The sequence below is a fragment of the Salvelinus fontinalis genome, chromosome 14, assembly GCF_029448725.1.
Source record: "Salvelinus fontinalis isolate EN_2023a chromosome 14, ASM2944872v1, whole genome shotgun sequence".
NCBI classification, from domain to species: Eukaryota; Metazoa; Chordata; class Actinopteri; order Salmoniformes; family Salmonidae; genus Salvelinus; species Salvelinus fontinalis.
In genome coordinates, this window is record NC_074678.1 from 39,952,984 (window position 1) to 39,980,819 (window position 27,836).

Below are 27,836 nucleotides of genomic sequence, written 5' to 3' on the forward strand. Positions count from 1 at the left end.
CATCCCGGATCTAAGTTTACTATGTTACGGCTAGTCTATGAGACCAGGCTGTCAAATGTTGATTCTGATCTGGCTAGATTCTTGTAGCCTATCACTACAAATGGCCTTGCTCTTGAATGCATGAGTGAGGGCGATTTAAGCATAAAGGTTTTTTAGCATGCCTACATTACATTATGTTAACTTAACATTTGCATTATTTGTTCAATTCATATATATAGGCTATTATAATAATAGTAGTTGTAGCTAGAATGCAAAATAACTCAGTGGCCTACTGCTACAAGACCTTGAAATTGATACATTGATGACATGATAACATGACACAATAACTATTGGACATATGATCATGTTTTTCTTGTTGTACAACATATCACAGTTCAGAGGGTTTTATGATGTTTGCATACCAGGGGCACCTCAGCCCACCTAATGTCTGCTTGAGGGGACTGTTTCTCACAGCAGGTACAGAATGTGTTAAGTGGGCCTTGTGGAGTTTAGGAGTACAACTAGAGTGGAACATAATGTTATGAGAAGCTGCGTACGAACCTGTAATGTCATCAACGTTACTGGCTTTAGTTCTAGAAGACTGCCCTGAGTGGAGGTGGCCAGATGGGCCAGTATAAATCATAGTCCAAATCCTAACCAACCACCCCTCTACACCCTTTCCCAAGCCCCTTCCCCTAGCCACCATTCACCACTCTATACATCCACAGACCCTTCCCCCTAGACCTAGAGAGAGATTGTGGTCTAGCAATTATGCAAGATTTTATCAATAACATTTCTCCCCAGTTTTCTAAGATAAGCTCTATTTAACCTAATCCAACCTTACTTTCTGTTGCAATGCAAATATTAACTGGATGTTTAGCATTTGTCTTGTTCTACCAGCACTGACTTTGCTGATAAATACTTTGTTGAGGGAAAATGTACGTGATACGATAGTGATGTGTTGTTGTACCGCCTAGCTATCTGATGATGAATGCACTAATTGTCAGTCATTCTGGAATAGCGGGTCTGCTAAATGATAAAAATGTCAAATGTAAATCTAGTTCGATCATTTGTTTAGGTACATTGAGCGATGTACCCATCCTGTGATCTCTGTGGGTGCACGTGAATAATAAATGCAAGCTTTAAGTTTGTTGTTGTTTGACTCTTTGCACTGGGACTTCCATTGCAGTGGCGGTCGGTGCCGTTTACTTTTTTTTTTTCATGAGCATGGCCTTATTTCTATTACAGCATATTGGATGACTGTCATTCATATTCCATTCATCCAGTTCAATGTAACATTGATAGGTTTAGGCTACTACATGATACTCACATTTTCACCATACCCATCATGAGGTTGCGATAACCTAGACCGTGAATGAAAGTTTACAACGTAGGTGCACAGGTTGAGAGGAATTTGAGTAATCAAGGTGACAGACATTGACACATTCAATACCGCCTTGTCCAATCTTGCCTGCATCTAACTGATATAGGGTGTAATCATTAGTCCAATAGATGCAAACCAGAGTTTCTATTGAACAAATTCAGGTATGTTTATCTCTGTTTCGTTTGCTTCCATTTAAGAACTATTGTCTTTCTCTCTCTTTGAGTCAACTACTCACCACATGTTATGCACTGCAGTGCTAGCTAGCTGTAGTGTATGCTTTCAGTACTAGATTCATTCGGATCCTTTGATTGGGTGGACAAAATGTCAGTTCATGCTGCAAGAGCTCTGATAGGTTGGAGGACATCCTCCAAAAGTTGTCATAATTACTGTGTAAGTTTATGGAAGGGGGTGAGAAACACAAGCCTCCTACAGTAAGTTTTGTATTGAAGTCAATGTACCCAGAGGAGGACGGAAGCTAGTTGTCCTCCGGCTACACCATGGTGCTGCCCTACAGAGTGCTGTTGAGGCTACTGTAGACCTTCTTTGCAAAACAGTGTGTTATAATCAATTATTTGGTGACGTGAATATATTTAGTATAGTTTTATCTAAGAACTATTTTTATTTTCTGAAATTCACTGAGGAGGATGGTCCTCCCCTTCCTCCTCTGAGGAGCCTCCACTGATCCATTAGTATTACTACTGAGTGAGGAATAGGCCTACAACCAACATGACATAGGCCTAGTTTACCCTCTTCCTCACTTAAGATCAAGTTCATTTTTTTTGTTGTCATTTAGCAGACGCTTTATCCAGAGAAGCTTACAGTAGTGAATGCATATATTTTTGTACCGGTCCCCTGTGGGAATCAAACCCAGAACCCTGGCATTGTAAGTGACATTGTAAGCATACTCTTCAAACTGAGCCAAACCAGACATACTGTATCAGTCAGTGGGGATCTGCAGTTTGTGTGAGTTGTGATTGGTCAGACTCAGAGAATTGTTGGACCAGATTTGTTGGACCAGTTTGTTGGACCAAACCTGCGTTTCCATTATCTAAGCAGTGCGCCATTGTGTGTAAAGGACTAAGAATAATGTCACCTGCTACGGTCACATGCTTTCCTTCAGGAATGTGCACATGTTAAGTGTGTCTAGCCTCTATGGTTGACCATTGTTGTTGTCAAACGTCAACCTATCAGAGGTCCCTGGTACCCCTGGTTGCTCGGAAGGAGATGGAAACAAAGTTTGGCTCCAATGCTGGTATTTGTCGCTGTTGTTATGTGACACGTGGAACACAAGGGGGGGGGGGGGGGGGGGGGGAGGGGACATAGCAGAAGTTGTCTTATTGTACTGTTGCCAGATTCAACACACACATCCCTCCTGCTGCATGTCCCTGAAGCAGCTCTTGTAGCGGTCCAGTTGGCATCCAATTTAATGTTGCTTTTCTAGGAACATAACAGAGTTTTCCTGTAAAGCAGGAACAGCTGTATTAGATCAACAGATGCATCGCTACGGTGCTGCCATTCTCTTTGCTTTTGAAAGGGAAACTGAATCGCTTCTGAAGGGAAGCGTCTCAGTAAGTGGGATTTTGAGGCAGTTTGCGTTGATAAGAGAAACTGTAAAGTTGTGCTGTAGAGATTTGCAAGAGCCAGTGATTTAGTTTGGAAGCCAACTTAACAACAGCTGTTCCCCAATGTTTTGAAGGTGACAAATTGTTCTGGAATGTTTTTTCCAAGGGTTTCCCAGGCTTCTTTTTAGGGTTCTTTCTAAGAATAACACGCGTGGTTCTGAAGGCTTCAGGAAGTTCTTACTGCGTGAACCGAAAATATATCTTAGCTGATTTATCATGCATGTGATGTACAGTGTGTGTTGTGTAACTAATTTACCAGGAAGTGGAGCTTTTTCCCATGAGGAACATAATGTAATTATTATCAACTATTCTATCCTCACTGCCAAATTCATCTCATGTTGTTTGTTTTGTTTTGGGAGATTTCCATATGATTTCTTATGGAAAATTACAATAACATCTTAGAGGGGCATTCTGGGGACATCAGGTTTGGGTTAATTGGGCCAGTGAACAGTACAGGTTTAAAGGTCATTTTTGTGGGGTCATCTCTCGTCCACCAACACAATAAGGGAATATTTCCATGACCTAAAGGGAGGAGAGAAGTTCACCAGCAAGTTCATGAGACGACACATCACAGTACCCTTCCACTGTCAGGCAACACTCACCCCACCAACACACCCAACATATCTCTGTCCAGAACTTACTTAGACCCATCACCCCTGGTCTAAGTAAAAACATCTGTTATCCCCATTCAGCAAGTTACAGGCAATTGAGGACCGGATTTCTGAAACACAGTGTATTTCCTCATTCCTCACATTACCCGTTTGACTGTAACTTGCTGAATGGGGATGACAGATAGTTTTCTTGTTTTTCCCTAATACTTTTAAGAAATATGTTATTAATCGATGAAAAATATTTATAATTGAATGAATTAAAGTTGACCAACTTGAATTAATGTTGACAAAATGTGTAATGTATCTCATGTAGTTTTGTACAGAAATGATCCTGTGATTACAATAGTGAGTAATAGAAAAAATACCTTTCCTGCCATGTTTCCTTCCTCCTTTTTTGACGCTCCAAATTCCAAGAATTACTCAATAACCCCACTGTTTTTTTTACAATCTATGGGATTATTCCATGTATTTCCAACTAAGAGAATTTGGGGTCCAAAGCTATTTGTTATCTTCGTGTATTGCCTTTGTGTGTTACACAACTTGTTTTGGGATGTTAGTGTACTGGGCTTTGTGATGATAAGCTCTAATGTGGATGTTGTGCTACTAGCATGTGTCAGACAAGGTTTAAAGAGCCACAGGTGTCAGATTAGGAACAATGAGACCACTGTGTGTAAAGCACAGCAGTAATAATAATGTTATGAGCTATGCCAGCAATTCACCAGTCAGGGGCAGAACAGCAGTAGCCATCCATGTCAAACTATATATATTAGTGTTACAGTATGTGTCTCTTACACAATTAGGCAAATGTTGATGAGACCTGTGAATGTGAATGACAACTGTCTCTGTATTGACGGCATGTTGCTAAGTATGAGGTCATATGGTTATGGTCTTCAAAGAGATGTAGGACTATTTCCAACGATTATATACAATATTGAACAGAGTGCGAATTACACCGAGACATTCGGGGGTCTCTGTATTTTTTTATAGGCTTAATAATAAAGACGTCATTTAAACGGTAAAAACGTATTACCTTTTAATGTGGCATGAACCCAACCAGTCATGATATTTTCATCTGATTGTCGAACAAGTCACTTCAAAAGTAGGCATGTTTGTCAATTGAAAAAGAAAAAAGAAATAAACGAAGGGCAGATAGTTTGCAGTCTTTCCAGCTTCAGTTTGAAGTGATTGTGTTAGCTGTGTTGTTGGCTAGCTCCTCTGAACAACAGTGTCCTGATGAGAGAGCACATTTTCTATGCCAGGTGAAATCGCGCCTCATTAGCTCATTGTTATGGATGTATCCAAATAAATGTCACTAAAAAACAGCTTAAACAAATGCAAATGCAGCTACTGTTCTGGCTGTATTGTTTGACGTGACTGTGCGTTAGCCATAGTTGATAAGAACGTTGCCAGACAGTATGGCAATGGAACATTTAAAACGAACGACTGGGTCCATAGATAAAGAACAAAAAGACTGAACGACTGGGTCGAGTCTCTGGCAACCAAACCAATAGAATGAACGACCAGCCGGCTTGGGTAGCAACCCTAAATTTGTGTCGGGAATATATCTTGTGGAAGGATGAAATAGTATGAATAAATTCACCAAAATATATTTTTTTATGAAAATATGTCAATCATTATTTGAATATGTTGGTAACCCATTGTATACAAGTGATAATGCCCTCGAAGCCGGTGTTTGGAGGATACTGTATATAACAACATCAGTGTCAATATATCCTCCAAACACCGACTTCTCGGGCATAATCACTTAATTAGTAAGCATTTAACAATCGAATTAGAACATTGAACTTAAACCCTTTAGAATCATGGACCTTGTGTAACTACGCCTACGTAACATTGGATCAAATATTGATTGAAAAGAATAAATAAATAGTCTACTACTTCTGGCACAGAGAACACCAGTACCTGCACAAACAACTGACTGACAAAAGCAAACAATGATAAATCAACGGATAAATCTAATGCATTGTAATAATGGCTGTTTTTATCAAGGATGCATAACAAACAAATGGCAGAAATTAGGAGGTAGCAAGGGAAATCTATGCATAAAGGAGCTCATCTGAGGCCATAATTCAACACTACTGGATGGACAGCACTGCCGCATAGAAATAAATGGGTTCAACAATGACAGAGAGGTTGTTCGTTTCATTGGAAGATTTTATTTTCATATTTACCACTGTAAAACATATTTAACACTGCATTTTAAACAGATATGAGAATGGTTGAATTATTTAGAGCCCCCTTAAAGTTAGACTTTTGTTGCATTTAGGGGAGCTAACATCTTAATCAGGGGAGCTGAATGTATAGTCCCGGGCCCTTAAAACATTCAACCTCCAGCTGCGTCCCCCCTCTAGCACCAGGGTCAGCACACTCTCAAATGTTGTTTTTTTGCCATCATTGTAAGCCTGCCACATACACACACTATACGATACATTTATTAAACATAAGAATGAGTGTGAGTTTTTGTCACAACCCGGCTAGTGGGAAGTGACAAAGAGCTCTGATAGGACCAGGGCACAAATAATAATATAATAATCAATAATTTTGCTCTTTATTTAACCATCTTACATATAAAACCTTATTTGTTAATCGAAAATTGTGAAGAACTCACCACAGGTTAATGAGAAGGGTATGCTTGAAAGGATGCACATAACTCTGCAATGTTGGGTTGTATTGGAGAGTCTCAGTCTTAAATCATTTTCCACACACAGTCTGTGCATGTATTTAGTTTTCATGCTAGTGAGGGCCGAGAATCCACTCTCAGAAATGTATGGGGTTGCAAAGGGCATCAGTGTCTTAACAGCGCGATTTGCCAGGGCAGAATACTCAGCGCAGTCCAATCCAGAAATCTGGCGGTGGCTTCTGATTAAATTACATTTTCACAGAACCGCTTGCTGCAATTTCGATGAGGCGCTCTTGTTCAGATATCGGTAAGCGGACTGGAGGCAGGGCATGAAAGTGATAACGAATCCAGTTGTTTGTGTCATCCGTTTCTGGAAAGTACCTGCGTAATTGCGCACCCAACTCACTCAGGTGCTAAGCTATATCACATTTGACATTGTCCCTAAGCTTGAGTTCATTTGCACACAAACAAATCACACAATGATGGAAAGACCTGTGTGTTGTCCTTGTTAATGCAGACAGAGAAGAGCTCCAACTTCTTAATCATAGCCTCAATTTTGTCCCCCACATTGAATATAGTTGCGGAGAGTCCCTGTAATCCTAGATTCAGATCATTCAGGCGAGGAAAAACATCACCCAGATAGGGGTGATGTCATCATGCAAGCGGTCAGACAAGTGAAAATGATGGTCAGTAAAGACAACTTTAAGCTGGTTTCTCTTCTTTTTTTTTTTTAAACGTGTCAATACTTTGCCCCTTGATAACCAGTGCACTTCTGTATGTTGTAAAAGCATTACATGGTCGCTGCACATATCATTGCAAAGTGCAGAAAATACACGTGAGTTCAGGGGCCTTGTTTTAACAAAGTTAACCATTTTCACTGTAGTGTCCAAAACGTCTTTCAAGCTGTCAGGCATTCCCTTGGCAGCAAGAGCCTCTCAGTGGATGCTGCAGTGTACCCAAGTGGCGTCGGGAGCAACTGCTTGCACTCCCGTTACCACTCCACTATGTCTCCCTGTCATGGCTTTTGCGCCATCAGTACAGATACCAACATGAGCAGCAGGTACATTTGGTTACATACGGACCGTTAGTGGTATTCCCGCAAGAGAGTAATGGTTAATGTGATTGGATGTTAATTATTTGACTAGGCTACCTGTATTTGACATTGTGTTATGATTTCACTGAACACTCAATGGTTTAATTAGATTTTTGGCAGTGGAACGAGGCTACTCAGGTGAGAGAAAAAAAAACTCACCCAAATGTATAGCCCCATTGGAAAATATAAATGGACTTATTTTTTTACAAAAATAAAATAAAACAGTTTAGTAAAACAATAACATGCCCCTGACGGCACTGCGCGTACCCCTGGTTTGTGAATACCTGTTCTAGGGTTAGATTAATATCTAAGGAATTCAAGAACACAATATGTAGCTCAGGGCAGTAAAAAATCCAAGAATACCAAAATATATAATGTTTTCACTTTATTAAAGTATCATATTCTGTCTTCATAGAGTGCAATGCATTTCAGTTCAGAAAAATAAATGCGCTCATCAGCTGGCATGGAGACCAATTTGATCAGTCTGTCCAAAGCCACTCACATAAAATCACACCGCTTCATCTAGAAAAACAGCGACATCTATGGAAATCTGCCCAAATATATTACAGCTTAATATACAAATATATACAGGTACATTCAATAAATAGAATATTAAACATTCTTGGGATGTTTATGGTTATTATGTAGGGCTGCCCACCCATGTTGGCAAAGTCTCACATATATGTTATACATTTAGTGTAGCATTTTGTTTGACCTTTTTAAAGAAAATTGAATGTTTTAGAGGGCATGCTTGACCAATAGGGTTAAGGTAATTGTTTCCACATAATTTTTTACCTATAAAGGAAGTAAAAGTACTAAGGCCATACTAACTTCTCCTTGTGACCTCTATTCTTCAGAAGTCCAGTGACCAATTAAGGAATGATCTGAACATAATCCATTTCAACTAGTTGATGAACGATCAAATTGACTGGACTAACGCCCTTAAAGTGACCAGTGCCAAACACAATAACCAAATGCACACAAAGAATAAGCAGGGAATTCATCTACAATGATAACGCATATATATAATAGTGATTGAAAAGCTATTTACACGGGTCACTGCAATATTCAATTCAGTAGACAATGTCACCATCTTTGGTCCCTGTGATGGTGGCAATTAGTGGTTTAGGCATGACATTAGTGACATGATTATTATAGTGTGCACACTGAATGTGGCAAAAATAAGTGGAAGCTATGTCAATCTCTTTGAATCTGAAGTTTGAATCGGAACTACCTAGTATGGCGTTAGAAATTAATTAATTTGATTTAGTAGGTATACATAAACACAGTTGAGATGAAGGATTAAAAAGATAATGTAGCAACGTTAGACCAAGTCAAAAACATAAAAAAAGCAATTGTAACACTCTCCATGACGACGGTTAATAGAAGACAAAGCAGGTAAGCTGACTCCCAGCTCAGTGGGATGACGTGATTCCGGGTGGAGATGAGATGACACGGGTTGAGAGGCAGAACATACAGTACAAGTCAGAGACTTACATCCCCTATCTTCTCTCCAGCGTATTCTCCCAGGCTCCATCCAGCTGTGGCTGTGTGGTTCAGTGCGCACTTTGATTCAAGCGTTGCTTCATGCAATGTTATTCTTGAAGTGGCTTCCCTGCATCTTGAGTCTGTGCATCCTGAAGATAAATCAAAATCAAAAGAAGAACATGAGGAAATACGTTTTGAATACCATCTTTGGTTATGATTGATTTTTCTATATTCAAATGACCAAAGTTTTACAAACTTTTCTTACTTTTTCTCTTTCCGGCTCATGTTGTCCTCTTTTGATTTGACAAAGACTACGTCGTCTTTTCCTCTGATGAGGTAGGCAAACTCTCCATCTTTAGCGCTGAAGATGACCCTGGATTCAGACAGTAAAGACTATCAATAAAGCCTTCTTGACGCCTTTAACATATAACTCCAAAGACTGGCAATGTGAAAGGCGATGTGCTGTGTCAAAGGTATTCAAATACTGTCCACAGTACTGTTGGGTTTTGATTGATTAATGTAATTAATTGGAGCGAAACCAGCAATGCTGCTGACCTTAAGGTCTGTGAATTTGAATACCCCTTCTACATATAGATATACAGCTCATCATTACTATCATGACTTACCTGGATTGAGTCTCCCCGGCCTTGACACGTATTTTGCGGATGTGGAAGTTTTTGTTGCCCCAAATGTCAGACCAGCTGAAATAGGCATCTTTCTCCCAGCGCAGCTTGACCATAAGCAGCTCCCCGACATCCACGTCGGTGGTCAGCAGGAATGACACAGTGCTGTTGGTGTTCAGGAAGGGCCTGAGGGGTCACACACAGGTCAAAGGTGAGTGGATCAGCTCATCTTCTGTACTGTATATAGTACCCAGCTGAGGTGGGGTGGTGAGGTGACATTTCCAGGGTTCATTATGCGCTACAATGTCAGTGTTTTATATTCGTAAGTCTGGACTTGTTTAGATATTATATCAAGCATTTCTGGACAACTAAGTATTGCACAAAATGTATTTGTATTTCCTATAATTTCCTTATTTGATTATTTTATTTAATATCAAACCATACGTACATGATGTAAGGTATGTCAGTCTTCTCATCATGGGTTCCGTACAGAGAGATTTTCATGGGCTGCTCAGTGTAGGCCAGTTTCTCACTGCTGAAGAAATGCACCTTCACTTGGTAATGGAAAACTGTGGAAAGAATGACAGAGACCTTCATTTAGAACCATGCCACATACAGACGAGCGTCACAGAGAAGGTTTTGCCCTCTGAACCCCTGAGTATGTTTTCTTCTTACGGAAACACCTGCAGTCTGCCCAGTTAAGACACATTCTCCGACAGTTTGAAGTGTTTGTGGCATGTGGCCATAATCCAATCACTGATGCCCACAGTTTGAGCTAAAGATCCTCGCTCACACACTATTGTAGTATCTCAGTGCTTAAGACCTGTCTTTACATAACCATATTATTGATCCACTTACTGCCTTTGTGTGAATAAGGGAAATAAAATGCAGTGTTAAGCTTCAGATTAAATTGTCCAACCTTCCACTCCTTCCACTGTAAAACCAAGTGTTTAGGATCTGAACGCATAACTTAACACTTTTCTGTAACACTTTTTAAATGCGTCAAGGCATTTAGAATTTCAAATGAAAATGTGTCACAGTGTTTAGATTGTAAACACCAGAACATGTTTATTCGCTGTAACACTTTTAACAAACATGAACATGTTTATTCAGCACAAGGTTTTTTGGTTTTGAACACTAAACACTGGGGGTGTTGTTTTAACACTGTAGGTGTAAAGCCGTATTTGCATATTCCCCAGCATGCCTTTCGCGTGATTATGAGGGATACCCACCCATGTCTGTGTTTGTAAAAGAGACATTGTTGTTGCATTCAATAACTTCTATTCCTGAAGCCTTCATCAAGTGACTACCTAAGTGAATGCATTTCAATTAAAATTAAACCCTTTATGATCACATATTACACACTTCATAAGGCCTTTAGTTATGGTCTACATTGTGGTCTGAAAATCCTGGCTCATCAGATCTGCAAGTCACAATATGATGGTTTATGACGTGATTAGCAATTCCTATCAGATTCCAGCCAGAGGGAGGATATCCAAGAAATTAGTATATTTTATCACCCACAACCTGCACTCAGAATGTCTGCTATGGTGAAGACCTCAACAACCAAGACTACCTAAACCATCTAAACTAGAACAACCGTCTCAGTAACGGGTTCCTTGGTTGTGAATGTCCAACCCCTACAGATTGGATTAGTTTAGAAACATTTAAGTTATTTATATTTGTATACTATGAGCTCAATAAATCAACGTGCATGAGGAAACAAAGATTTTAAAACAAACTATTCTAAATATCAACCTGTACCAAAGCATGCTGGGAAATATGATGAGGCCTCTCCCACATATTTTTCACTCTGAGAGAGTTAACAGAAATGGACTCAAGACTGTTGAGTAACAACAACGTCACGCAATTGAAAATAAATGTCCTGTTCAGTTGTGCTGAAATGTAAGTAAGGTGACAGACATTCCTAACACTGATCTGAATAAAAGGAATGGAAAGTCACATACATTTTTGAATGACTAAATGCACTCTAAACATGACGATGGGAAAGTAAACACTAGTGTTAAAAATCTGAACACTTAGGAGATATAGGTGTTCTCTTGGTTAGAAACTGACTGGAAAAGCTGAATATCTTAGCATTCTAAACACCGGTGTTTAAGATGAGAACCCTTATTGGTTAATCTAAATGCCTAATGTTTAAGTTTTAAACACTGACGTTTAGGTTATAAATGTGTCACATGCTTCATGGTTTTACAGTGTACTACAGAGATGTTATTGTGTGCCTAAATTCAAAGCCAGTGCCAGAAGCATTTCCAATTGGTGTGGAAAGTTTCCTCTAACTTTCCATCGTAAGAGTTCACGTGCAGTGGTTTCCAGTTACCAAACCACAGCCACTACTGAAATACTAATAGTCTCACTCTCATGTGACCTTCATGGCTTGCGCCATGAACCTTGTTTTATTCCCCCTGCTTGTTTTTGTTTGTCCCTGACGCCACTACCTTATCAGATATGTCAGACTGTGCCAATCCTAGAGTAGTGGGGTGAGGAGGGAGGAAAATGGACGCAGGCTGGGCGGATGTTATAGAATCTTTTATGGATAGTGGGTCAGGTGACTGATAAGGGAAGGACTTGTGTAGACTACAGTAGTTGTTTTCTCAGGGTGGTACAGTATCAATATGGTATGTACACAGTTGGGGCCCGTTGTACTAATGTAACATGCACAGGATGGTAAAGAGACTCAGTGTTCAGGATCCGCCCCTTTTTTCAATTTTCGTTTAAAATGACATACCCAAATCTAACTGCCTGTAGCTCAAGCCCTGAAGCAAGGATATGCATATTCTTGGTACCATTTGAAAGGAAACACTTTGAAGTTTGTGGAAATGTGAAAGGAATGTAGGAGAATTTAACTCAATAGCTCTGGTAAAAGATAATACAAAGAAAAAACCAACCGTTCTTTTGTATTTTTTTGTACCATCATTTTTTAAATGCAAGAGAAGGCCATAATGTATTATTCCAGCCCAGGTGCAATTTAGATTTTGGCCAATAGATGGCAGCAGCGTATGTGCAAAGTTTTAGACTGATCCAATGAACCATTGCATTTCACTCTCCTCAAACAATAGCATGGTATTCTTTCACTGTCGTAGCTTCTGTAAATTGGACAGTGCAGTTAGATTAAAAATATTTTAAGCTTTCTGCCAATATCAGATATGTTTATGTCCTGGGAAATGTTCTTGTTACTTACAACCTCATGCTAATCACATTAGCCTACGTTAGCTCAACCGTCCTGTGGAGGGACACCAATCCCAAAGAAGTTAAAGTTCTCAAGGCCAGCTTGAGCCAGCTCCTAGCCACCACTATAATAACTACATTCAGCCATCCGCACCGATACATTGAGGATTTGGCAATTAATGTACGTCAGGTAACTCTTAACTAAATCTATTTTAGTGCCAGGAAATTAACCTCCTGTTGTGAAAAAGAGTGTTGCTTTGTGTAACGGATGTGAAATGGCTAGCTAGTTAGCGGGTGCGCGCTAGTAGCATTTCAATCAGTTACGTCATTTGCTCTGAGACTTAAGTAGTGTTGCCCCTTGCTTTGCAAGGGCCGTGGCCTTTGTGGAGCGATGGGTAACGATGCTTCGTGGGCGACCGTCGTTGATGTGTGCAGAGAGTCCCTGGTTCGCGCCCGTGTCGGGGCGAGGGGACGGTTTAAAGTTATACTGTTACATTTGTGCATGCATGCATTCTTGTCTCAAAACAATTCCTCTCTCATCCTTACGTTTGAAGGGCATCATCTCGCGGGTCTTGAGGTACATCTTGGTGCTCCGGGGCAGGCGGACCTTGTTGACGCCGTAGCCCACCTTGTTGCAGCGGTTCTTGCGGCAGTTGAGACACATGCCCTTCATGAAGGCCTCCTTGGAGCTGCAGCGGTAGGCCATGGTCTGATGCTCTGCTGCGTTCACCAGCGAGTCGATAAACAGGTGGATGGAGCGCTCATGGGAACACTTCACAAGCTGGTCCATATCTGCATAGGACAGGAGTAAAACAAGACCATTAGGACCATGAAGTCTGAATCACTGGCTGATTCTCTAATATACACCAGACTAACAATGTGACTGTGTCTGTGAAATGTGCTTATTCTGGCTTATGACGTATGGCTTTCAGTGTTATGGTTAGAAAACTGAGGCCTTTGAAAATTGCACTTTTAATGGAGTCAAAGTACTTGTTGCAGCTGTTTAAACTTCAAGAAACACTCCTCTTGAAGATTTACTACAGTATAATAACAGACTTTGATGTTACACTATGGTCTACTATATATATGTCAGACAGCAGAAATATGGAGAAGCTAGAATAGTAGAAGGCATTCTACAGTACAGTGTCCAGTTCCAGTACGTACTACGGATGCCGGTGGTGGCGATCATCATCATGGTGTTCTGCAGGTCACAGCCTGGCTGGAAGGTTCCTCCGTTGGGGTAGATGTCCACGTGGCCCACGGGTCTCTGGATGCCGATGCTGCGGTCTGGGGAGCCCCGGGTGTTGGTGTGCAGGACGTCCACGAAGAGAGCATCGTCAGGGGACAGGGTGCTCTGGGCGTCAGCAAACTCAAAGGTCGGGCCGGCCGGGTCCAAACCTGGGAGCCAGATGGAGGGAGAGAGAGAGAGAGAGAGAGAGAGAGAGGTAGAAGTAGAGACAGAGAGGGAGAGCGAGGGAGAGAGAGAGAGGTAGAAGTAGAGACAGAGAGGGAGAGAGAGGGGTAGAAGCAGAGAGAGTGGGAGAGAGAGAGAGGGGTAGAAGCAGAGACAGAGAGAGAAAGAGAGAGAGAGAGAGAGAGAGAGAGGGAGGGGTAGAAGCAGAGAGAGAGAGAGGGGAGAGAGAGAGAGAAGGGGGAGGATAAGAGAGAGGGGTAGAAGCCCACAATGTGCTTTAGTGATGATTTGATTATGGTTTTCAATGGCCTCGAGATGTAATAGTTGGGTAAACTTTATGGAGACAAATGGTAGGACTACTGAGGCTAAATACATTGAGATAGAACTTGCACATGTAGGCCTATGCATCTACATCGCGACAGACTGATAGATAAACATTAAAACCTCTTCAGCAGAGAAGGGCTGTCTGCTCACCTGTGATTCTGCTGACTTTGTGGTTGGTGAGGAGACCAGCGATGCCGGCTACATGAGCACCCAGACTGTATCCCAGCAGATGTATCTTCTCCCAGGGGTAGTCTAGTGTTTTCTGACAACGGGGGAAAACAGACAAGGTTTTATTTCTATTTTCCAGTCTTGTGACTGTGTAAAGTATTGGCTGTAAAACTTGTTATGCCATCCTAACACCCTCTCAAGTATATTCTGTTCTGTCAGTTATACTGTACGCTTACACATGTAATCATTTCAGGTAGTTTATCATACCAATGTCTCCTAGCCCTATTTTCTAGCAGAGGATATGCTTCACTAGCTCCACCTGCTGTTTCTATCAATAATGAGCTGTGTAATGAGTGGTTGATGTGGATCAACAACATGACTGTAATAAGCTTTTAGGTGTACTAAATCAGCCAGGAGTAAAATACAACCACAGCATTGACTTCGAAATGAATGTATCATCACCAGTCACATATTGCTTATTTCAAATACGTTTTTGCATTGTCAACATGAAAGTCTGTTCTTGTGTGAACCATGTATTCTATTATGTTTCGGCGGTGCTGAATTTTTTTTTTGCCCATGCGACAAACGGCTGTATCTGTCCGTTAATACAGGACTAGAAAAGGCCCAGTGCACTACTTTTGTAAAAAAAAAATATATATATATATATATTCATATTTGTTTTAATTATGATTTTTCAGGGGGCACCCCTACTTCCTGTGGCTATGTTCCTATTTACCCAGTGTCCTTGAGATCACCCACCTGCAGCCAATTAACAAACTTGGCCACGTCTTTGCCCACCAGCTTGGTGTTGGCAGCGGAGGTGAGGTAGTGCTGCTGCGCCCGTGTCAGCCAGTCCACCACAATCACGTTGGCCTTGGGCTCCCTCTTGTACAGCGCTGTCACCAGCTTAGGGACCCAGCTCTCAAACAGCCCTGTAACCTGGACAAACACATTTTCGGGGTCAGTGGCTGCCCTGACTCACTGTGACCCTAGCCCTCATTGTTTACTCACAGCACTGATTGAAGACTAGCCAAGTGTCAGCACTTTTACACATGAATGAGCACTACAACATTATGCCTAGGGACAGCGTGGAGCTTCTCATCATACATCTACTTATCAATGCTGAATTTATTTTTTGAATCAACATTGTTGAGTTATGTCCCTAATTATGCCCAACAAGCCTCATTGAAATGATGATCAACAATTTCTGCTTTTGTGGTAATCATAATAGTGTCAAAGCTTTACCGTCCATCCATGAATGACCACGAACGTCTTATACCCAGGGTCGAATTCACACTTTGGGATGGTTAAGGGCTGGCCGGGAACGATGTAGCACAAGTCATCATCCGGTATCTCAGCAGTTCTCAGGGAGAACTTGGATACAATGTCTGTGTAGTCCTCAAGCCATTCAGTAGAGTTGCTGTTACCTGCACAGACACAGCGATGATGTTAAACTGGCTTCATCAGTCATGTTGTCACTCACCTACTAGTGCATGATCCTTCATGTAAGCACTTTGAACAGTTATCATGGCATACAGGTTACCATTATGCACAATGCAGGGGAGTCAAGAGTCTAAAGGAATCTGCCTTATTCATTATACTATTGTTTACATTTTTAACCAGATACATATTAAAACCGAGTCCAGATGTCCTATTATTTATGACTTTTTCATTATCATGATTGTACAAGGAGGTCACTAGCATTTCAAACACTTTACCATAACCAAAATGTAACTTCTTATTTGCATGACAAATAAAATCCAGCATCTAAAATTTGTTTACAAAGAAACCAATTGCAGTATTTTTCATTACATCTTTCAAGTGGTGGCAATTCAGCTTTTTTTTTAAATCTTCAAACACTATCTATTTTGGAAGAAAGTAATTACAAAGACACAATCTGCAGAATCTATCAGTTTATCAATTGTTGTAATCTAATCCAATTACCAGCATGACAAAAAAGATATCGATAGTTTTACCGGTCCAATGTCGCCCCCTTTTGCATCTTTTGAAATTCTACCAAACAAACATTGTAGTAATAACACTATAAGCCTTTTGAAATTAAGTTATTAAGTTAGTTTATATCACAAACATACACAAATAGGCCACATTAAATATCGAATATAATGTCAATAATAATGATAATATATGTTATTATGCATTATGCAAATACGTGTAAAACAACGGGGAAATTGTTATTATACATCAATTAAAAATAGAACAAATATCACAATTTCGTTTTCAAAATATTATTTTAAGTGCACTTGAACATGGAAATAATGTCGTGTACTTAAAATGCATAATTTGCATTCTGTTGATCAGATTCATTAAATATTTTTTGCAATGGTTGAAAAGATTATTCATGAGAGAGGTGCGCACCCTGACAAAATGCACTAGAGTGGGGTACGTCTGACTGAACTGAGGTTACTCTCGGTCACTTGGAGGAGGCTGCATCAATTTTACTGCCCCCCGTTGGCTCTAGTGTTTATTTTATGGGAGAAAATCAACATTGAGTAAATAATGTGTTTATTTAACCTATCTATAACAAAGCCAAAGTCAGCTCTACAAACAGCTAGGATGAATATCCCTTACTTACCAAAAAGTGTTTGTTCTGGTGTACTTGAAAAAGATACACAGATATTTGCCAGAATTATCCAAACGGTGGCCAAAAAGGTATTTTCTTTTCCCATATTATTGTTGATCCAGAGGTTTCTCCGTCAAGTCCCGAATGAAAATGTCCTTGTATGTTGGTTTAGGAGTAGTAGATCCAATTGTATAGGTCAGTAGGACCACTGCTCTGGTCTAAAAGTAAATCTGATTTGTGATAAGAGTGAAGTTTCTGTTGAAGTCTGCCACAGTTGCCGCTCCAGGTCGTCTTTATGAGTGGCTCATTTGAATAAACAAACTCCATTGGTCGGAAGTGAGTGGGCTGGGCTTGAACTGGTTCCAACGCAAAATTGCTCCAAAATCATTCACAACTCTCTCTGCCCCTTCACCGCTGTGTTTCACATATCCCTTCACCGCTGGGTTCACATATCCCTTCACCGCTGTCCTTCACATATAGACATGTTATACGATTATCTGTTTTAGCTTTCCTTTATAGTGATACCTTATATGTTTATTCAATTCAGAATATCTTGTCTTGGTAAAAATATTTGAGATGTTCACCAAACGGTTTACTTGCTATTTAAAGTTTAAATGCTATAGCCAGATGTTTTATTTTATTTTTATTCAAGTTATATTCTCGTTTAAAAAAAGTTGTATTCGAAATGGGCTTCTATGTAGGTGTTTGAGTTTTGCAGTCTGTACAAACCTCATGCTCCACTTTTGGCTCTTCTGTGATTTACCATGCTGTATAACTGGAGCGTTTAATAAGACATGCGGCTTGATAAATGTAATTCCAAAACCAGTGTTAAGTAACAATACACATGTTCTATATTTAGGAATCTTAATATAGGCCTATGTCTATCCAAATATATGTCCATAAAGCGAAACGTGAACGTTTTTGCGTCATATTCTGCTAAATGCATGGACACTATTGGTGCTGAACTATCCTGAACTATTCAGAACTATCCTACAGGCTACTAATATTTATTCAATAAAATATGTCGATTTAATTTTGAATCTACTTGCGTAATGTCAAATGTGTGGTATTTTACACGTTTAACTCCGTTCTGAAATATATTGTACGCTAATAAACTCGAAAACATGTTGAATTTACATTCCTGGAAATAAAACAATGTACAGAATTGATCAGATTTTGCGTCAGACTCGATGTGTGGCATAATAGACTACTACTTCAGCCAACCCCAGGGAAAACGATAGCCTACACTCTTGGCACTTCCCTATACTGAGAACATCGTGGTGGACACTCACGAGGGAGAGGCGCAATGGGTGTGTTGAGTAAGCCCCTTCTCTCATAGCTCGATCTTTGCTGAACAATTACTTTCAGCTGAATTTGGAAATGACTGAGCTCGATTGACTCACAAATTATTGTTCTCTGTTGAAATTCAGAAGGACGTATTTTAATGCATTATGTTAACATGTGCAGTACTGAACTGCACAAACAGTCTCTTGGCATACTCAAATAAATGAATAATTTAATGGGACTACGAAAACCAGATGTTTAAAACACAATTCATATAGTATGTTGGCAGCTAAACCGTTGTAAGGTTCTGTTCACTTTAATCTCTCTTGCAAATAGTGCAAAATATATTTTTTTTATTGAAATTACACTGGTGGAGAGGGAGTGGTGTGGGTGTGAAATTAGTGTGACCATATGACTGGTTTTATGGACAGTGAGTATAACACTGACTCATGTCTTGACAGAGAGGGATGCATTCCAATATCTTAGTCTAAGACATGGGCTTGTTTTCCTCTCCACATTTGTCTTCTACATCAGGCAAAACATATAGTACCCTGAAGGTCAACATGACATAGCTTGATGAGACACCAATAACATGTAGTGTTTGATTGAGGATAGAATGTCATTGGTCTATAAGCATGATGCATATCCACATTTCTGACTAACTCCTGTGATGTATCTTTAGTAAATAGCCTGTCCTCCGACTATAGAACATTCCAAACATATATCTCACACTGCAGTAATATTGTTTCACTAAATCTCATCATCTGCAGAAACAAACTCTCTCAAATAAGCAGAAACCGAGGTCAGGGGAGCATGTAACAACTTAGTGTTATTTGTTAGGGAGGCCTTGTTCTTTGCCCTCGCTAAGAAATTACCCACCGATGCATCTGAGTTGACGTTTAAAAGGTTCTGTGTATCTAATGTGTACAGTAACTTATGCAGGTCACCGTAAACCTGAGATTTGTGGAGAAATTACAACTCTGTATCTTTTCCGAGTGCAGATACAGCATTGTTGGCCAAATAAAAACTACAGATAATCTAAAAAATGTTGGTAATCATTCAACTAAGCTTTCCCATTTCAAATATAGCATTTTGTTTTTTAATGTTTTCCAGTGATGTGCATAAAACTAAAGGAATTGATGCTTAGCAAGACCAAAGTGACCAACCCAGTATTTAAGATGGTAATGACACCTAACCTTGGTCTGTGATATCTAACCCACTGAAGACACATTCTAATTAAGAAGAAAGATGCCTATTGGCTGCGCTCCCGCTGCATCTCCCTTATCTCAGACAGACTATCCAATGAGGTTGACATATTTGGCCCAAGGGGGAACCATTATGGTATAAGAAATGTAAGCCTGACTCTGCAATCCACAATACACACCTGTGGGCTTTCCTGACAACACTGAGGAAAAGTCTACTTGAATCTTCAATTGGTATGGTTTATTAATCAACAGAACCGCAGACCCACGTTTCCCAACAACCACTTCAGAGAGGAGATCTAAAGAACGGTAGTCACACCATGCGGAGACAGCTGGACATGCAGAGGATGACAGAGACAGAGACACAGAGAGAAAGACAGCGAGACATCAGACAGGCAGACGGACGGACATAGCTTTCAAAAAGACAGACATAGTTATCTTTACATGTATGAAAACAGCATGCGCGACGTACAACAAACATGATCATTCACCAAATGATGCACCGTGACATTATTGCCATATTGCAAACTCCAGTCCTAAAACCTGCAGCTCTGTCTAGGAGGTCAATGAGCCCTGTGAGCATGAATTACAAACATTTACATGAGTAATAAATATACTGAACAAAAATATAAATGCAACATGCAACAATTTCAACGATTTTACTGAGTTACAGTTCGTATAAGGAAATCAGTAAATTGAAATAAATTCATTAGGCCCTAATTATAGATTTCACATGACAGGGCAGGGTGCAGACATGGGTGGGGCTGGGAGGGCATAGGCCTACCCACTGGGGAGCCAGGCCCAGCAAATCAGAATTAGTAATAATAAACAAAAGGGCTTTATTACAGACAGAAATACTCCTCAGTTTCATCAGCTGTCCGGGTGGCTGGTCTCAGACGATCCCGCAGGTGAAGAAGCCGGATGTGGAGGTCCTTTTCTTGTCCCCAGCACAAGGTGCACCTGTGTAATGATCATGCTGTTTAATCAGCTTCCTGATATGCCGCACCTGTTAGGTGGCTGGATTATTTTGGCAAAGGAGAAATGCTCACTAACAGGGATGTAAACAAATTTGTGCACACAATTTGAGAGAAATACGCTTTATGTGCAAATGGAAAATTTCGGGGATCTTTTATTTCAGTTCACACCTTACGTGTTGCATTTATATTTTTGCTCAGTAAACTTAATTATAAACATGCATATGTAGTAAATACTACTCCAGCTGGTCTCCTCACTCTCTCTGCATCACACAAACTCACACAGGTCCTCCAGCTGGTCTCTTCACTCTCTCTGCATCACACAAACTCACACAGGTCCTCCAGCTGGTCTCTTCACTCTCTCTGCATCACACAAACTCACACAGGTCCTCCAGCTGGTCTCTTCACTCTCTCTGCATCACACAAACTCACACAGGTCCTCCAGCTGGTCTCTTCACTCTCTCTGCATCACACAAACTCACACAGGTCCTCCAGCTGGTCTCTTCACTCTCTCTGCATCACACAAACTCACACAGGTCCTCCAGCTGGTCTCTTCACTCTCTCTGCATCACACAAACTCACACAGGTCCTCCAGCTGGTCTCTTCACTCTCTCTGCATCACACAAACTCACACAGGTCCTCCAGCTGGCCTCTTCACTCTCTCTGCATCATACAAACTCACACAGGTCCTCCAGCTGAGTCTGCAGTCAGTCCATTGTTTATAAGAACTCTTCAACCCTCTTCAAAAGGGCCCCTATCTGCATCAAACAACCACACTGCCAGTGTTCTCACTCCAAACCCCCATTTGATTACTCACAGAGTGGAAACGCTGTGGGAAAACTGTAAACAAGCATAAACTTAACTTATATATGTTTCAGGAGGAAGCCAGCGGTGAATCCATGTGTACAGTGCTGTATGTCTGCAGGACTTTGGCTTGTGGTGTCCTCATTCAGGGGAGTGTGTGTTCTTTGCTTTAGCTGTAGGCCAAGCTGGACGTCCATGCCCTTTGGTCTTGCAGTGTGTAATGAGTATATTGTCTGTGTATACTGTCTGTGACTGCACTTTTCACTATAATCCATTATAATTAATCCACTATAACACTATAATTCAGCACTTTTTCACTATAATCCACCAAAAGTGTTTTGCTTGTGACATACCAAGTCAACACAAAACAAACGTTTCTAGATAGGATCCTGTCTTCAGTTGCAATCCTCCAGTGGGTCTCAGCTCATCATTTGGGAAATACTATAACTTAAAACCTCTTCTCCTCTCCTCCCCTCATCTAATCCTCCTCTCCTCTTTTGCTCAGCTGGGAGACTGTTCCCAGAGGCCGTTGGTAATGCTGTGCCTTTTCCAACACCGCCTACAGTAAACTTGCCACCTCAGCCTAGCCCCAATCCTATATCTCCAGCTATATCAAGGACCCCTGCTGGCCTGTCGTAGCACGCACATGTTGACCCTCTGCCCTGGACCTTGTGCTTGGGGAGGGAGGGAGGGAGGGAGGGAGGGAGGAGAGCAACTCTCCTAGAAACTGTGGATTTTATTGTTGATTGAAAAAGGTTACATAGCACTGTTGTTTTGCATACCAAGTTCTTTATCTGAAAGGGGGTTTGTTGTATTTCCAGTCGTTCCCCCTATCGTCATGTCCTAGACACAACTAGAGAAGACCAAGGTGCTGCTAAAGACCTCGAGGCCAGCTCAGCTGAGCTGAAATGTAAAAAACACACATTTAGCCATTAAAACAACCCACATGGCTTATTTCAGTGGAACATTTAAGAGCTAAAGAAAGCAAACATTTGTGACAACACACAAGATGTTGTCTCCATATTTGGAAGTCCCATTAAATAATTCACTATGAGAGGCGGTGGATGTTTGGGGCAGTAAATTGGAAAGAATGAACCCAGAAGGGTTGAGTTTTACGACTTTCTCATTACGGTAAAAAGCCCAGAGTCAAAAAGTAATGGAGAAACACTGGAGAGAGAAAGAAAGAAAACCCTCTCCTGCTTCATCCCTCCGTCCTGATGTGACATGAAGGCAGTGGCCTTGTTCTGTCCTCAGGCTGTGAGCTGTATGGAGGCTGAATGACACAATGTGTCTGTCTGTCTGTCTGTCTGTCTGTCTGTCTGTCTGTCTCTCTGTCTGTCTCTCTGTCTGTCTGTCTGTCTGTCTGTCTGTCTGTCTCTCTGTCTGTCTGTCTCTCTGTCTGTCTCTCTGTCTGTCTGTCTGTCTGTCTGTCTGTCTGTCTGTCTGTCTCTCTGTCTGTCTCTCTGTCTGTCTCTCTGTCTGTCTGTCTGTCTGTGTGTGTAAGAGCTAAGAGTACTTTGAAAGTTTGCCTGTTTTGGTGGGCAGGTGAAATTAGTTAATAGACCAATAAGAAAGACAGTTCCATACCTCTCTGCCAATAACAACTAGTTTTCAGTTTTCCCTTACCACGCAGACCACTACCAGACAGTCCTAGCAAAATTCTTGCTTGAGAAATTGCTTTTGGCTAAGAAGCAATTTTAGTTTATTTTTGACTATTTTAATCGACAACAATCACAGTAAGGTACTTAATTGTTACCCAGAAATGATTTGATATTTAGATGGAAACGGCTGCATTGGACCTTTAAAGCACAGGGACATGGAGCCTTGCAGGGGGGAACCAGTTTGGCCTCTAATAAGAATCAGACTGTTGTAAGTCCACTCCTCCTCCTCATTCTACTTACACAATCATATTTGGAGACATTCCCGTGTATCTAAACCAGTGGTGTCTTCATTCCACTCTGACCTGAATGAACAATCCTTAGTGGTTTAGTTATGACTGATTAGACAGCTGCAGTACAGCTACAGTTATATATGGTGAAACCTTATTCTGTATTATACATGACGATGTCCGCCACTGTACTTCCCTCACTCATAGGTGTGCTGTGTCAGTGTATGTAACCCCCCCCCCTTTCATAATTCATGAAAATATAACACTAATATATCTTGATAAGATAAGTATTCAACACCCTGAGTGAATACATGTTAGAATCACCTTTGGCAGCGATTACAGCTGTAAGTCTTTCTGGGTAAGTCTCAAAGAGCTTTCCACTCCGGGATTGTGCAACATTTAAACATCACAATTTTCAAAATTCTTCAAGCTCTGACAAATGGTTGTTGATCATTGCTAGACAACCATTTTTAGCTCTTACCATAGATTTCAAGCAGATTTGAGTCAAAACTGTAACTCGGCCAATCAGGAACATTCACTGTCTTCTTGGTAAGCAATTCCAGTGTAGATTTGTCCTTGTGTTTTAGATTATTGTCCTGCTGAAAGGTGAATTTATCTCCCAGTGTCTGGTGGAAAGCAAACTGAACCAGGTTTTCCTTAAGGATTTTGCCTGTGCTTAGCTCCATTCTGTTTATTTTTTATCCTGAAAAACTCCCCAGTCCTTAATTAAGGATTACAAGCATACCCATAACATGATGCAGCCACCAATTATTTCTTTACTTACCTATTGTTCACCTAACACCCTTTTTGCACTATTGGTTAGAGCCTGTAAGTAAGCATTTCACTGTAAGGTCTACACCTGTTGTATTCGGCGCACGTGACAAATAAACTTTGATTTGATTTGATTATGCTTGTTAATATGGAGAATGGTACTGAGTAATGTGTTGTTTTGGATTTTCCCCATAACACTTTCTATTCAGGACAAAAAGTGAATTGCTTTGCCATATTTCTTTTGCAGATTTACTTTAGTGCATTGTTGCAAAAAGGATGCATGTTTTGGAATATATTTTTATTCTGTACAGGCTTCCTTCTTTTCACTCTGTCATTTAGATTAGTATTGTGGTGTAACTACAATGTTGTTGATCTATGCTCAGTTTTCTCCTATCACAGTCATTAAACTCTGTAACTGTTTTAAAGTCACCATTGGCCTCATGGTGAAATCCCTGAGCCGTTTTCCTTTTTAAATGTTTAAATTGAACCTTTATTTAACTAGGCAAGTCTTTCCTCTCCGGCAACTGAGTTAGGAAGGACGCCAGTATCTTTGTAGTGACTGGGTGTATTGATACACAAAGTGTAATTAATTAACTTCACCATGCTCAAAGGGATATTCAATGTCTTTTTTTCGGTGCGCTTCTATAGGTGCCCTTCTTTGCAAGACATTGGAAAACCTCCCTGGTCTTTGTGGTTGAATCTGTGTTTGAAATGCACTGCTCGACTGAAGGACCTTACAGATAATTGTATGTGTGGGGTACAGAGATGAGGTAGTCCTTCAAAAATCATGTTAAACATTGTGATTGAACATAGAGTGAGATTTTGTGACTTGTTAAACACATTCTTACTCCTGAACTTATTTAGGCCTGCCATAACGAAGGGGTTGAATACTTATTGACATATACTTAAGACAAAGAGCTTCTTATTTTTAATACATTTGTAAACATTTCGAAAAACACAATTCCACTTTGACATTATGGAGTATTGTGTGTAGGCCAGTGACACAACATCTCAATGTAATACATTTTCAATTCAGGATGTAACACAAAAGAATGTGAAAAAGGCAAGGTGTGTGAATACTTTCTGAAGGCACTGTACATCATGCATATAAATACACACACATTCTTAGAAATGGGAAACGTATATGCTGAATGCCACGTTTTTCCACATGATGCCCCTCTGTGTAGGAGACTTGCCTTCGTAACTGGTATAAAACAAAGAGGGACTTCATGAAGGCAAGGGTACTCCATGTCCTTTAACTAATGCTTTTCTCCAATCTACAGATCCCAGGTCCCGTCTCACACATAAACGAGCATCAAGATCAGGTCCTACATTGAATTTGGCCCTTTACTTTTTCCACATTTTTTTATGTTACAGCATTATTCTAAAATGAATTAAATACATTTTCTTCTGCATCAATCTACACACAATACCCCATAATAACAAAGTGAAAACACGTTTTTAGAAATGATGTTCAATGAACCATAAACAATTAATGAACATGCACCTTTGGAACGGTCGTTAAGAAACTAACAGCTTACAGATGGTAGGCAATTAAGGTCACAGTTATGAAAATTTAGGACTAACTTTCTACTGACTCTGAAAACCACCAAAAGAAAGATGCCCAGGGTCCCTGCTCATCTGCGTGAACGTGCCTTAGGCACGTTGCAAGGAGGCATGAGGACTGCAGATGTGGCCAGGTCAATAAATTGTAATGTCTGTACTGTGAGAAGCCTAAGACAGCGCTACAGGGAGACAGGGCGGACAGCTGAACGTCCTCGCAGTGCAGACCACGTTGTAACAGCGTTCCTCTCTCTCTTCATAAGAAGAGGTGGAGTAGTGATCGAGCCAAGGCGCAGCGGGTTGTGAATACATGATGATTTATTAAATAAACAAAAACAGACAAAGACGAAAACGAACTATACTTGATATAACTAACAAAATAACAAAACGATGTAGACAGACCTGAACAAACGAACTTACAAATACACGAAGCACGCTGACACAGGAACAGACTACATAAACGCACGAACAAACCGAAACATTCCCGTATGGTGTAACATCGACACAGACACAGGAGACAATCACCCACAAACAAACAGTGAGAACACCCTACCTAAATATGACTCTTAATTAGAGGAGAACGCAAAACACCTGCCTCTAATTAAGAGCCATACCAGGCAACCAAAACCAACATAGAAACAGATAACATAGACTGCCCACCCAAAACACATGCCCTGACCTAAACACATACAAAAAACAACATAAAACAGGTCAGGACCGTTACACACGTGTAACAACAACTGCACAGGATCGGTACATCTGAACATCACACCTGCGGGACAGGTACAGGATAGCAACAACAACTGCCCGAGTTACACCAGGAACGCACAATCCCTCCATCAGTGCTCAGACTGTCCAAAATAGGCAGAGAGAGACTGGACTGAGGGTTCGTAGGACTGTTGTAAGGCAGGTCCTCACCAGACATCACCGGCAACAACGTTGCCTATGGGCACAAACCCACCGCCGCTGGACCAGACAGGACTGGCAAAAAGTGCTCTTCCCCGACGAGTCGCGGTTTTGTCTCACCAGGGGTGATGGTCGGATTCGTGTTTATCGTCGAAGGAATGAGCGTTACACTAAGGCCTGTACTCTGGAATGGGATCGATATGGAGGTGGAGGGTCCGTCATGGTCTGGGGCGGTGTGTCACAGCATCATCGGACTGAGCTTGTTGTCATTGTAGGCAATCTCAACGCTGCGCTGTCCCTTACAGGGAAGACATCCTCCTCCCTCATGTGGTACCCTTCCTGCAGGCTCATCTGACATGACCCTCCAGCATGACAATGCCACCGGCCGTACTGCTCGTTTGGTGAGTGATTTCCTCCAAGACAGGAATGTCAGTGTTCTGCCATGGTCAGTGAAGAGCCCGGATCTGAATCCCATTGAGCACGTCTGGTACCTGTTAGATCGGAGGGTGAGGGCTAGGGCCATTCCCCTCAGAAATGTCCGGGAACTTGCAGGTGCCTTGGTGGAAGAGTGGGGTAACATCTCACAGCAAGAACTGGCAAATCTGGTGCAGTCCATGAAGAGGAAATGCACTGCAGTACTTAATGCAGCTGGTGGCCACACCAGATACTGACTGTTATTTTTGATTTTGACCCCCCTTTGTTCGGGGATACATTATTCAATTTCTGCTAGTCACGTCTGTGGAACTTGTTCAGTTTGTTCAGACTCTGGTCGGCTGAGGCTTAGTTGTTGAATCTTGTTATGTTAAGTTTGCTGAAAATAAATGCAGTTGACAGTGAGAGGACGTTACTTTTTTTGCTGAGTTTATGGGAAACAAGATCCTCTGTTCTGATGAAACCAAGATTGAACTCTTTGGCTTGACTGCCAAGCGTCAACCTCACTGGAGGAAACCTGGTACCATCCCCACGGGGAAGCATGGTGGTGGGGATGTTTTTCAGAGGCAGTGACTGGGACTCGCCAGGACCTCAGACTGGGGCGAAGGTTCACCTTCCAACAGGACAACGACCCTAAGCACACAGCCAAGACAACGCAGGAGTGGCTTCAGGACAAGTCTCTCAATGTCCTTGAGTGGCCAGCCAGAGCCCGGACTTGAAACCGATCAAACATCCCTGGAGAGACCTGAGAATAGTTGTGCAATGACGCTCCCCATCCAACCTGTCAGAGCTTGAGAGGCTCTGCAGAGAAGAATGAGAGAAACTCCCCAAATACAGGTGTGCCAAGCTTGTAGCTTTATTATTATTTGTATTTTTTATTTAACCTTTATTTAAC

At 41.1% G+C, this 27,836-nt stretch overlaps 1 protein-coding gene and 1 long non-coding RNA gene across 2 annotated transcripts; both read right to left on the bottom strand.

The window, feature by feature from the left end:
• Positions 1–7,698: 7,698 nt before the first annotated feature.
• On the bottom strand, positions 7,699–17,403 carry LOC129810824 (lipoprotein lipase-like). Its single transcript, XM_055861752.1, has 10 exons — positions 17,130–17,403; positions 15,782–15,963; positions 15,296–15,475; positions 14,519–14,630; positions 13,795–14,028; positions 13,177–13,422; positions 9,890–10,010; positions 9,445–9,627; positions 9,084–9,191; positions 7,699–8,967 (listed from the first exon to the last, which is right to left on the bottom strand). Exons 1-10 carry the CDS (start codon positions 17,221–17,223, stop codon positions 8,916–8,918), a joined length of 1,512 nt encoding a protein of 503 aa, XP_055717727.1. The 5' UTR covers positions 17,224–17,403; the 3' UTR covers positions 7,699–8,915.
• Positions 17,404–19,822: 2,419 nt separating this feature from the next.
• Positions 19,823–21,918, bottom strand: LOC129810825 (uncharacterized). Its single transcript, XR_008752786.1, has 2 exons — positions 21,260–21,918; positions 19,823–20,563 (listed from the first exon to the last, which is right to left on the bottom strand). It is a non-coding gene; the product is annotated as an uncharacterized LOC129810825 (long non-coding RNA).
• Between the last annotated feature and the right edge of the window lie 5,918 nt (positions 21,919–27,836).